This window comes from Heterodontus francisci, chromosome 18 (assembly GCF_036365525.1).
Source record: "Heterodontus francisci isolate sHetFra1 chromosome 18, sHetFra1.hap1, whole genome shotgun sequence".
NCBI lineage: Eukaryota > Metazoa > Chordata > Chondrichthyes > Heterodontiformes > Heterodontidae > Heterodontus > Heterodontus francisci.
In genome coordinates, this window is record NC_090388.1 from 62157651 (window position 1) to 62171437 (window position 13787).

Below are 13787 nucleotides of genomic sequence, written 5' to 3' on the forward strand. Positions count from 1 at the left end.
TTCACGACTGGATGTGGCAGGATTGTAGAGCTTAGATCTGATCCAGTGTCTGTGGGATAGCTTAGACCTGTCTATCACATGCTGCTTCTGCTGTTTGGCATGCAAGTAAGTCCTGATTTGTAGCTTCACCAGGCTGATACCTCATTTTTAGGTATGCCTGGTGCTGTTCCTGGCATGCCCTCCTCCACTCTTCATTGAACTAGGGTTGGTCCCCCTGTTTGATAGTAATGGTAGAGTGAGGGATATGCTGGGCTGTGAGGTTACAGATTGTGGTTGAATACAATTCTGCTGCTGATGGCCCACAAATACCCAGTTTTGAGCTGCTAGATCAGTTCGAAATCTATCCCATTTAGCACAGTGGTGGTGCCACACAACACGATGGTGGGTATCTTCTAAGTGAAGATGGGACTTTGTCTCCACAAGGACTGTGTGGTGGTCACTCCTAGCAATACTGTCATCCACAGGTGCATCTGCAATAGGTAGATTGGTGAGAAAAAGGTCAAGTAGGTTTTTCCCTCACCAGCTGCCGCAGACCCAACCTCGCAGCGATGTCCTTTTGGACTCAGCCAGCTCGGTCAGTACTAGGTCAGCCACTCTTGGAGATGGATGTTGAAGTGCCCCCACGCAGAGTGCATTCTGCACCATTGTTACTCTCTGTGCTTCTTCCAAACGGTGTTCAACATGGAGAAACACTGATTCATCAGCTGAGGTAGGGGGGTGGGGGAGAGGGGTGCGGTAGGTGGTAATCAGCAGGATTCTCACGTTTGTCCTAATGCCATGAGACTTCATGGGGTCAGGAGACAATGTTGAGGACTCCCAGGGCAACACCCTCCCGACTGTATACCACTGTGCCACCACCTCTGGTGAGATAGGACATACCCAGGGATGGTGATGTCTGGGACATTGTCTGTAAGGTATGATTCCGTGAGTATGACTATATCAGGTTATTGCTTGACTAGTCTGTGGGACAGCTCTCCCAATTTTGGCACAAGCCCCCAAATGTTAGTAAGCAGGACTTTGCAGGGTCAATAGGGCTGGGTTTGCCGTTGTTTCCTGTGCTTAGTGAGCCGTCTGGTTTCATTCCCTTTCTTATACTTTGTAGTGGTTTGATGCAACTGAGTGGCTTGCTAGGCCATTTCAGAGGGCATTTAAGAGTCAACAACATTGCTGTGGGTCTGGAGTCACATATAGGCAAGACTAGGAAGGACGGCAGAACCCACATGGTCAGCATTGGGAGTACCAAACATGTAGATGGAGTCAAGATACACATCAGCCATGATCTCATAGGCATTATTAGCACATGGCATTATGATATTATTGCTATCACAGAGACATGGTTGAGGGAGGGGCAGGACTGGCAGCTCAAAATTCCAGGGTATAGAATCTTCAGGCGTGACAGGGGAGAGGGTAAAAGAGGAGGTGGCATTGCCCTATTGATCAAGGAGTCAATTACTGCAGTAAGGAGGGATGATATCTTAGAAGGTTCCTCAAATGAGGCCATATGGGTAGAACTTAAAAACAAAAAGGGGGCAATCACTTGACTAGGAGTGTACTACAGACCTCCAAAGAGTCAGGGAGAGATAGAGGAGCAGATATGTAGGCAAATCTCAGAGAGGTGTAAAAATAATAGGGTAGTAATGGTAGGGGATTTCAACTTCCCCAATATCAACTGGGATAGTCTTAGTGCAAAAGGCTTAAATGGGTGGAATTCTTAAAATGCATACAAGAGAGCTTTTTGAGCCAGTACGTAGAAAGTCCGACATGAGAAGGGGCAGTACTGGACCTAATCCTAGGGAATGAAGCTGGACAAGTGTAGAAGTGTCAGTGGGGGGAACATTTCTGGGATAGTGACCATAACACTAAGATTTAAGGTAGTTATGGAAAAGGACAAAGATGGACTAGAAATAAAAGGTACTGAATTGGGGGAAGGCCAATCTTATGATAAAACAGGATCTGGCTAAAGTGGACTGGAAGCAGCTACTTGTAGGAAAATCTACATCAGATCAGTGGGAGTCAAAGAGGAAATTAGTGAGAATTCAGAGCCAACATGTACCCATTAAGGTGAAGGGTAGGACCAACAAGTCCAGGGAACCCTGGATGTCAAGGGATATAGAGGATTGGATAAGGAAAAAAAAAAAGGAGGCTTATGGCAGATTCAGAGCACTGAAAACATTAGGAGAGCAGAGGGGACATGAAAAATCACTGGTTGGCAAGATAAAGGAAAATCCTGAGGCATTTTATAAGTATATTAAGGGCAAGAGGATAACCAGCAAAAGAGTAGGGCCCATTAGGGACCAAAGTGGCAATCTGGGTGTGGAGCCGGAGGACATAGGTGAGGTTTTAAATGATTACTTTTCATCTGTGTTCACTATGGAGAAGGACGATGTAGGTGTAGAGATCAGGGAGGGGAATTGTGATATAATTGAACAAATTAGCATTGAAAGGATGTATTAGCTGTTTTAGCGGGCTTAAAAGTGGATAAATCCCCAGGCCCAGATGAGATGTATCCCAGGCTGTTATGTGAGGCAAGGGAGGAGATTGCAGAGCCTCTGACACAAATTTTCAAATCCTCTCTGGCCACAGGAGAGGTACCAGAGGATTGGAGGACAGCGAATGTGGTACCATTATTCAAGAAGGGTAGCAAGGATAAACCAGGTAATTACAGGCCGGTGAGTCTAACATCAGTGGTCGGGAAACTATTGGAAAAAACTCAGAGACAGGATTAATCTCCACTTGGAGAGACAGGGATTAAATAGGGATAGTCAGCATGGCTTTGTCAGGGGGAAATAGCGTCTAACAAATTTGATTGAATTTTGAGAGGCAGTGACGCAACGTGTAGAACAAAGAACAATACAGCACAGGAACAGGCCATTCGGCCCTTCATGCCTGCGCCGATCTTGATGCCTGTCTAAACGTGTAGATGAGGGTAAAGCAGTTGATGTAATCTACATGGACGTCAGTAAGGCTTTTGATAACCAATCTCCCATGCAGGATCTTAAGGTGGTGAGAGCCCATGGGATCCAGGGCAATTTGGATCCAAAAATGGCTTCGGGGCAGGAGGCAGAGGGTAATGGTCGAGGGTTGTTTTTGCGAGTGGAAGCCTGTGACCAGTGGTGTACCACAGGGATCGGGGCTGGGAACCCTGCTGTCTGTAGTATACATTAATGATTTAGACGTGAATATAGGAGGAATGATCAGTAAGTTCGCAGTTGACACGAAAATTGGTGGTGTCGTAAATAGTGAAGAGGAAAGCCTTAGATTACAGGACGACATAGATGGGCTGGTAAGATGGGCAGAGCTGTGACAAATGGAATTTAATCCTGAGAAGTGTGAGGTGATGCATCTACAAGGCATGGGAATATACAATGGAAGTACAGAGGGACCTTGGTGTACTTGTCCATAGATTACTGAAAGCAGCAGCACAGGTGGATAAGGTGGTTAGGAAAGCATATGGGATACTTGCCTTTATTAGACAAGGCATAGACTACAAGAGCAGGGAGGTTATGAAGAAGCTGTATAAAATGCTAGTTAGGCCACAGCTGGAGTACTGTGTACAGTTCTGGGCACCACACAATAGGAAGGATGTGATTTCACTGGAGAGGGTGCAGAGGAGATTTTCCAGGATGTTGCCTGGGCTGGAGCATTTCAGCTATGAAGAGAGACTGAAAAGGCTAGGGTTGTTTTCCTTAGAGCAGAGAAGGCTGAGGCGAGATAAGATTGAGATATACAAAATTATGAGGTGCATTGATAGGTTAGATAGGAAGAAACTTCTTCCCTTAGCGGAGGATTCAATAAACAGAGGGCATAGATTTAAGGTAAGGTGCAGCAGGTTTAGAGGGGATTTGAGGAAAAAAAATTTCACCCAGAGGGTGGTTGGAATCTGGAACACACTGCCTGAAGAGGTGGTAGAGGCAGGAACCCACAACCTTTAAGAAGTATTTAGATGAGCACTTGAAACGCTATAGCAAACAAGGGTACGGGCCAAGTACTGGAAAATGGGATTAGAATAGTTAGGTGCTTGATGGCTGGGACAGACACGATGGGCCAAAGGGCCTGTTTCCATGCTGTATAACTCTGACTCTATAACAGGCTCATTGGTCTGACTGGTCTACTCCATAAATGTGATCCTATATTTATTTCAAGTTTGCATCGTTCTTGCGTGTAAAAAAAAAGGCATCAGACCAGTTTCGAATTACAAACAACTTTATTATAATTTTGATAAAGTACTGGTTTGGCTTTCAATAGTGAAACACAAAGGTTGCTACTTCTCAAAAAGGCATTATAGAAACCTTATTCCTGCCCCAAACTGGACACCATCACATATCCTGCACAGGGAAAAAACAAAATCATTACAACAGAAATTTTGGTCGAGTTACATTCAACATTCAAGAAGTATAGAAAATAAAAGGTCCTATGCAACATTAATTTCCTTTCAGATATTGATAAATCCTGTTGTGTATTTCCAGTATTTTCTATTTTTAATTTCCGATATCCAGCACTCATGTTTTATCTTGTTTCTATATCTAGCACTGTACATTACTACAAAACAGGTGGGAATCAATACAGCAGGTTGTCCCTTTCCAACTACAATACCATTACTGCTGAGTTCAGTGAAATGCCTTCTCAGAAGAAAAAAAAACACCAACTTCACTATTTTATATAAAGGTGGACTGCACAGCAATGTAATGTTAACCAAGGGGAAGCTTCATGTTTCTTCTCACTGTGTAAATGCATCAGAAGATACAAAATAAATTTTTAAAGCAATTTTCATAATATTTGGAAAATGTTTTTTCCTCAGTTTCTGTACAGCACCAGTGGTAAAACAAATTCTATGATGGAGATGACCACGTCCCTAACCACTCGTCTTCAAATCCCCCTTTAAAATGTGTTCTAAAACACAAACTTGGATAGGTAAATTTACTTTTATATATTGAATCCTATACAAACACCTAAGGGAGATAAGAGGAGAGTTATGATTATCCCAGAAACTCAACCACATACCTAGCAAATACATTTATACCAAAGGATTTAGTTCAATGTATACATATCCTAAATGTGCAGATATCAATAAATTTACGTGCTAATAATTACTGTGCTGTCTATTTTCCTTTCAAGTATAGATATCAGCTAATAAATTTTGCTCACAGCTCAAATGCAAATACCCAACATACTACTTTTAAATAATCCATTATTAATTGCAAGCTAGATTTTAAAAAAGCTTTGACCCACGGAACCAAAAATGTGAGGAACAGTACTTACCGATCCCCACTCTGCACACCCATGGGAATACAATAGTTGAGTTCCAGCCTGGCGATGTTTCCCAGTCGCAGGACAATCCCTGCCCCATAGGACCATCGAATACATTCTGCCAGTTTCTGGAGGTGTGCATTGGGACCCTCACCTGCAAAATTGATCCAAAGTGTTTATGGATGCACGAAACAAACAACAGCGTTTTTAATGAAGCTCCTTTTTCAAAACAACACTTTACAACATAGAAAGTGATTTTTCAATAACTTGGTACTGTTAAATGTAATTTATATGTAGGTTCAGCCTAAAGGAAGTATTAGGCCCTTGGAAGCCATTGAAGTCACAGCTGGAAATGTTGTTTTGGGGAGTGGGGGGAGCGATAAACCTGGATCACGAGCAACATGAATCAAAACAAAATACAGTATTCAGACCTAAACCCTGGAAGCAGATTTTTTAAATACAAAATCAGAATTACAGCTAATGTGTAATCTTTACCAGAAAGGGCAGGGGTCTACATCACAGTATAATGAATGTTGTAACTGCAACTTATATTTGTGATACTTGGGAGATTCCTTCCACCAGGAAACAAAGAAAAGACAAAACATTTGTCTTGTTGCTTTATGTGGCGAGCTAGAAGGAACAGGATGAACCAATTACATGGCAGCTCAGTTAATCCCGGTTATATAAATCTCCTGAACAGCTTTAAAAGGAGCAGTCACCCATGGAACATATTTATCTGCCATACCATAGTTGAGGTTACAAAGGTTGCCAGCATTCAAAAAGAAGTGTGTTCTGAAAAGGTCTCCAAATCCTCCTTGGCCTGGACGGAAAGGCAGAGGTGTGTAGAAGTGCAGCCCTCCAGCCCAGTATGCTTCACCACCAAGGTAGTCCCCTTGCACAGTGGAGAGAGAGAGGGAGAAGCAAACTTCATTACATGATGTACATTTTATACAATTCCAAACTAATGCAGCTTCTGAATTTTAAAAGCTGTTGTCACAGATATTTACATAAAACTGGAATACACTTCTTTTTGGTAAAAGCACAAGCACAATTACCAAGAATGATTAATTTTTTGCTCATGTGACAATGAAACTTTTTATTCTCTCTAACCCTTCTGGTCTCATCAGTGCTCTATCACTTAACACCTGCATTGAGACTATTTTCCCTAAAATCTTCCAACACATTTTCAACATATTACATCACTGGTAACTATTTCATTCTCAGGTCATTGTTCATATTTTACATGTTTTTTAAAATCACCATCAGCTCTTTTTATTCCCTAAATAGACTCAAAACTACTTGCTTTTATTTTGAATTCCAATAAGAACAATCACCATCTGGTCTCTGTTTCCTCAGGATAACTTTTCCAACTACAACAAAGTAGAGAGGTAATCTCTGAAACTCTTTCCAACTAATAAACTATGAAGTAAAACGATAAACTATCATTTTACTTCAGAAAATGTTTATTCTCTTTCACTTTGCTGGTGGTGGATTTGAGATGAATCAGTGACTACACCGCTAATACTATTTTTGCAGGGTATCATATAATGAATAATAAAAAGGAACACAAATTCTGTTTTAAATATCAAGTTTTTGGAATAGCATTAAGAATAATTTCATAACTGAAAATTGAAAGGTAATTTTCAAAAGACCTTTGATAAGATACCACAAGGTAGGCTCATGACAAAAGCTAGGGCATGTCAAGTCAGGGGACAAATAGCTGAATGAACAGCAAATTGGATTAAAAAAGAGAAAGCAGACAGCAGAGGTAAAGGGTAACTATTCAGATTGGAGGAAGGTAGAAAGCAGTGTTTCATATGGATTAATGCTGGGACCTCGGTTATTCATAATTTACATTAATGATTTGGACTTAGAAATAAGTAGCTAGCAAAATCTACAGATGATACCAAACTGGCAGGTGTAGCCAGTACTGAGGAAGAATGTGACATGATACAAGACAACATTAGAAAACTTGTAGACTGGGCAGTTAACTGGCAAATGAGCTTTAACATGAATTAATATAAGGTGATGCAGTTTGGTAGGAAAAAGAGAAACATCACCTACATCATAAAATAAGCTGAATGAAGTAGAAGAACAAAGGGATCTAGAGATACAAGTGAACAATCATTAAAAGCAGCATCACAGATCAGCAAAGCAATTAAAAATGCTAACAAAGAACTGGGATTTATTTCTAGGGGTATAGAGTTCAAAAGTAGTGACGTTTTGTTCAGCTTGTAAAGGATCCTAATCAGGTAGCACTTTGAGTACAGTGCACACTTCTCTGATCTCCATACTATTAAAAAAAAGAGCATTGAAGCACTGGAGAAAGTGCAAAATACATTTACAACGATGCACCAGAACTGAGAGATTACAGCTATCAGTAAAGATTAAACAGGTTGGGTCAATTTTTGTTTAGAAAAGAGACTACTTAAAGGAGAACTTAGAGTCCTTAAAAATTATGAATGGGTTAGACATGGTAGATGTGGAGAGACTGTTTCCAATTGTAGAAGAATCCAAAACTCGGGGCCAGAAAAGAAGATCGTTACTAATAAATCCAAAAGGGAAATAAGGAGACTTTGTTTTTTTTACTCAGAGTGGTTAGAATATGGAACTCACTACCATCGGAAGTGATTGAGGCAAATAGCATAGATGTTTTCACAAGGAAACTATATGAGTACATAAAAGAAAAGGAATATAAAGATAGGCTGAGATGAGGTAAATGGAATGGGAGGAGACTAGTAAGGAGTTTAAATATCAGCAGAGACTAGTTGAGAAAAATGAGCTGCCAACCACATATCTGTGCCATCAGTAAAACTGCCTATTTCCACCTCTGTATCACCTGACTCCACCATTGCCTCAGCTCATCTGTGGCTGAAACCCTCATTCATGCATTTAATACCTCTAGACTTAACTATTCCAATGCACTCCTGGCCAGACTCCCACATTCTACCCTCTGTAAACTTGAGGTCATCCAAAACTCTGCTGTTCATGTCCTTACTCGCACAAAGTCCGTTTCACACATCAACCCTGTGTTTGCCAATTGATAGCAGCCTCTGGTTAAGCAGCGCCTCAATTTTAAATTTCTCATCCTTGTTTCCAAATCCTCACCTGTCACTATCTCTGTATTCTTCGCCAGCTCCAAAACCCTCAAAGATATAGGCATTCCGCTAATTCTTGTCTCCTGAGCATCCCTGATTTTAAATTCTCCACCACAGGTGGGCATGCCTTCAGATGCCTTGGCTCGAAGCTCCAAATTCCCTCCCTAAACTTCTCTGCCTCTCTACTTCACTTACCTCCTTTTAGACGCTCCTTAAAACCTACCTCTTTGACCAGGTTTTTGGCATTCTGCCTCAACATCACCTTATGTGGCTTGGAATCAAATTTTGCTTTATAACATTATTACATTATTGGCATGGATAGAAGATTGGCTAGCTAACAGGAAACAGAGTAGGCGTAAATGGGTCATTTTCTGGTTGGCAAGATGTAACAAGCGGTGTGCCATAAGGATCTGTGCTGGGGCCTCAACTTTTTACAATTTATATAAATGACTTGGAATGAAGGGACCAAAGGTATGGTTGCTAAATTTGCTGATAATAGGTAGGGAAGTAAGTTGTGAAGAGGACATAAGGAGGCTACAAAGGGATATAGATAGGTTAAGTGAGTCGGCAAAGATCTGGCAAATGGAGTATAGTGTGGGAAAATGTGAAATTGTCCATTTTGGCAGGAAGAATAAAAAAACGCATATTATCTAAATGGCGAGAGATTGCAGAGCTGAGTTGCAGAGGAATCTGGGTATCCTAGTGCATGAATCGCACAGCGAGTAATTAGGAAAGCTAACAGAATGTTACCGTTTGTTGCAAGGGGAATTGAATACAAAAGTAGGGAGGTTATGCTTCAGTTATACAGGGCTTTGGTGAGACCACATCTGGAGTACTGTGTACAGTACTGGTTTCCTTATTTAAGGAAGGATGTAAATACGTTGGAAGCAGTTCAGAGAAGGTTCACTAGACAAATACCTGGAATGGGCAGGGTGTCTTATGAGGAAAAATTGGACAAGTTAGGCTTGTACCCACTGGAGTTTAGAAGAGTATGAGGCGACTTGATTAAAACATATAAGATCCTGAGGGGTCTTGACAAGATGGATGTGGAAAAGATGTTTCCCCTTGTGGGAGAATCCAGAACTAGGGGTCACTGTTTAAAAATTAGGGGTCGCCCATTTAAGACAGAGAGGAGGAGAAATGTTTTCTCAGAGGGTAGTGAGTCTTTGGAATTCTTCCTTAAAAGGCGATGGAAGCAGAGTCTTTGAATATTTTTAAGGTGGAGGTGGATAGACTCTCGATAAGCAAGGGGGTGAAAGGTTATCGGGGGTAGGCAGGAATGTGGAGTTGAGGTTACAATCAGATCAGCCATGATCTTGTTGAATGGCAGAGCAAGCTTAAGCGGCCGAGTGGCCTACTCCTGCTCCTAATTGTATGTATGTACATTATAGCTGCTATATAAATACAAGACCAAAGTACGGAAAGTCCTCATCAGGGTATTCCTCTTTGCTGACGATGCTGCATTAACATCTCACACTGAAGAGTGTCTGCAGAATCTCATCGACAGGTTTGCGGCTGCCTGCAACGAATTTGGCCTAACCATCAGCCTCAAGAAAACGAACATCGTGGAACAGGACGTCAGTAATGCTCTATCCATCAATATCGGCGGCCACGCTCTGGAAGTGGTTCAGGAGTTCACCTACCGAGGCTCAACTATCACCAGTAGCCTGTCTCTCGATGCAGAAATCAATAAGCGCATGGGAAAGGCTGCCACTATATCCAGACTGGCCAAGAGAGTGTGGGAAAATGGCGCACTGACACGGAACACAAAAGCCAGTGTGTATCAAGCCTGACTCCTCAGTACCTTGCTCTACGGCAGCGAGGCCTGGACAACGTATGTCAGCCAAGAGCAACGTCTCAATTCATATTATTAGAATATTGCATGCAATTCTGGTCGCCACACTACCAGGACTTGGAGGCTTTGAAGAGGGTACAGAAGAGGTTTACCAGGATGTTGCCTGGTCTGGAGGGCATTAGCTATGAGGAGAGGTTGGATAAACTCGGATTGTTTTCACTGGAACGACGGAGGTGGAGGGGCGACATGATAGAGGTTTACAAAGTTATAAGCGGCATGGACAGAGTGGATAGTCAGAAGCTTTTTCCCAGGGTGGAAGAGTCAGTTACTAGGGGACATAGGTTTAAGGTGAGAGGGGCAAAGTTTAGAGGGGATGTGCGAGGCAAGTTCTTTACACAGAGGGTGGTGAGTGCATGGAACTTGTTGCCGGGGGAGGTGGTGGAAGCAGGTACCATAGAGACGTTTAAGAGGCATCTTGACAAATACATGAATAGGATGGGAATAGAGGGATACGGACCCCGGAAGTGCAGAAGGTTTTAGTTTAGGCAGGCATCAAGATCGGCACAGGCTTGGAGGGCCGAATAGCCTGTTCCTGTGCTGTACTGTTCTTTGGTCATTCCATCTTCGCTGACTTCGGAGAATCTTTGGTATCAGGTGGCAGGACCGTATCTCCAACACAGAAGTCCTCTAGGCGGCCAACATCCACAGCTTATACACCCTACTGAGTCAGCGGCGCTTGAGATTGCTTGGCCATGTGAGCCGCATGGAAGATGACAGGATCCCCAAGGACACATGGTACAGCGAGCTCGCCACTGGTATCAGACCCACCGGCCATCCATGTCTCCACTTTAAAGACGTCTGCAAACGCGACATGAAGTACTGTGACATTGATCACAAGTCGTGGGAGTCAGTTGCCAGCGATCGCCAGAGCTGGCCGGCAGCCATAAAGGCGGGGCTAAAGTGTGGCAAGTCGAAGAGACTTAGCAGTTGGCGGGAAAAAAGACAGAAGTGCAAGGGGAGAGCCAACTGTGAAACAGCCCTGATAACCAATTTTATCTGCAGCACCTGTGGAAGAGTCTGTCACTCTAGTATTGGCCTTTATAGCCACTCCAGGCGCTGCTCCACAAACCACTGACCACCGGCAGGCACTTACCCATTGTCTCCGGAGACAAGGAGGCCAAAGAAGATAAATACAAGCTATTGTTGTTGATGAATGGCCTGTTTCTGTGTTGTGTATTCTATGTAATTCTATGTTGGCTTTCCCCAAATTTTTAATCTCCTTTCTTGAAGCCAGTGGCATATTTTACAAGCATCTCCACTGAAAACCCTCCAGTGCTTCACTGAAGTGGCTATTCTACACAGGTATCCTGTACTTAACTGCAGGAGCATCACAGCTGAACCAGAGACTGACCAACAATGAGCAAAGAATCAGCACCTTGGATGACATTTCTCCCTCTCTCTCAAGGTAAGGATGCTGAAGCCAATTGTAGCTACTTCAGTTGAGATTAATTCATTCAACGCAGACCAGGGATTGAAGCAGCAGACTTTCCTGGTCTGTGTGGCTCAGTACGACACTAGGTGGCTCACCATCCTACTGAGCTATCAACTGAATAAAAGTTAATGCATGATTTTGTCTTCAAACTGCAATAAGGTGGAGGATTAAGACAACAAAAAAAGACATCTTAGAACGGCTAGTGTTAACAGATATTACAGTAACCTTGAACCAAACATGCAGGCACACATATACACACGCATCATACCTTCACTCTGTGGTCCAATACTATACATGCTGAAGCCACGAACAGTTGTTGGCCCCCCAAGGTAAAATCTGAATATAAAAATCAATTTGGAAATATCAATAGGTCTATTAAACTATCTCATCACAATCCATCCATTTCACTGTCTACATAATTAAAGGAAACATGTGGCAACAGACTACATCAGTCCAACATTTTTTTTATATAAAATCAGATTGAGATTTAACTTTTCCCTCCCTCATTCATTTGCAGTGACAGGAAAGCAATTCTTTCAAGTTATCTGCCAATGCAGTTCTTTTATTGACCACCTGGAGATTCATGGCAGCAGCTTGTGGCAGAAAGAAGAGTTTCCATATTTCGCTTCAAGAAGCTAACTAATCTTTATCCAGTACCCTAGAAGAAAGCCTGACTGAGGTTGGGAATTTCATGAAGAATTGTACTCCTCTGTGGTGCAGTGCATCAGCACAATGTCTTACTGCTGAACAGTTGATTTCAACAATTAAACAGAACCATCTTCTGGTTATTCTACCATTAAAGAGGCACCTTTTGCCCCACAGGTTTTCATTAGCCAATGAGCCAGAATATAAAGTTTTCGCTTGCAAGTAGTCATCACAGCTTGTGAAAGGTGATAACCACTGTTGGTAAGCCAAGTTATGATTCATGCATATTAGTACCACAAAAGGAGGACGAGCAGGAAGAAAATGAGTTGAATCCACTCTTGCTGAATCCAACTCTTCCAAATGAGGCCTTAAAATCTGAAATTTCTTAAGCGGAAGTGGGTCAGCAATGAAAACTACAATTCAGCGCATTCCAAATCCAAACGTTCCACAAAGACAACTGCAGAAACTAAAGAAAACAGTTTGCGCTAATAGTCTTCCTTCACGTTGCCAGATTAATTCCCCTCACCCAGTTTTCTTGATTGGCACATTTTGCCATTTTAGACATTACAGAAGCACAGTGAAATTTTGCTTTTGGCATGATCAAGATGAGGACTGTCTATACAGAAGAATGGAATTAGTTTTGACATCAAGCAACCAAGTACTCCCAGATGTGAATAGCAACAAAATTGAATGACGTGCATGACTTCCTTCTACTATGCCCAAAAAGGTATTTTAGTCCGAACGTCTGTAAAGTACCCATTGTTCGACATTAGAACAGTATCTGATAATCAGGGCACAACTGCACCCAATTACTTGGCTGAAACAAACACTCACCTGTCAGCAATAGAGGATGGCTTATCCCCAATTGGTACTAGAAGGCCACCCCACAGAGAAGCTGAGAGAACCTACCAGCAAAAAAAATACAGCACAACATAACCATAAAGAATTGTCTATATTGTAATATGCAAATAATAAATGTAACAAATAATTATGTTTGACACTCCCTCTTTCATTACAATAGTAATAAAGAAACAACTTTTGTTTTCAAGGGATAGGACAGGCGAGAGGAATTTTGTTTTTTAAATTACATATTATTGTCATTTTGAATTATTTTAAAATCCAGTAGAAGTTATTCATATGTGGTTACTAAACTCTGGCAAACTTAAGTCCTTAGGTTACGGTTTGGAATTAAATTATTCCCAAATGTTTTTCCTGGACATCTATTACTGAATAAATGTTTGGGAATTTGAAGCAACAATCTATTTTTTTGAAGTACAATTTTAACCAACTATGAGCACACTGATGCTGCTGACCACCATATTCCACATCTGTGAATACTGCACCAAGAACTCAAGGATTAAGAGAAGTCAAGTGTCTAAATTGCCAGTATTGAAATGAATCTCTTTCGGAAATAATTGCTGTTCTTTAAACATTCACACTCCCTGCTATTATTCAATCTCCTCACACAACAATGCCACAAATCATCGTTGCCTGCCCTTCAGCAGTGCAA

General features: G+C 41.9%; 1 protein-coding gene across 1 annotated transcript in view; it reads right to left on the reverse strand.

Annotated features, from left to right (window-relative positions):
- Nucleotides 1-4185: 4185 nt before the first annotated feature.
- The window catches only part of samm50l (sorting and assembly machinery component 50 homolog, like), a 37070-nt gene continuing 27468 nt past the window's right edge, over nucleotides 4186-13787 (reverse strand). Inside the window, exons 11-15 of the mRNA XM_068050864.1 lie at nucleotides 13112-13182; nucleotides 11901-11968; nucleotides 5993-6139; nucleotides 5260-5401; nucleotides 4186-4325 (exon numbers count right to left, since the gene is read on the reverse strand). Of these exons, the coding sequence (XP_067906965.1) occupies nucleotides 4280-4325; nucleotides 5260-5401; nucleotides 5993-6139; nucleotides 11901-11968; nucleotides 13112-13182 (474 nt within the window). The 3' untranslated portion in view covers nucleotides 4186-4279. The remainder of the gene's footprint in view (nucleotides 4326-5259; nucleotides 5402-5992; nucleotides 6140-11900; nucleotides 11969-13111; nucleotides 13183-13787) is intronic.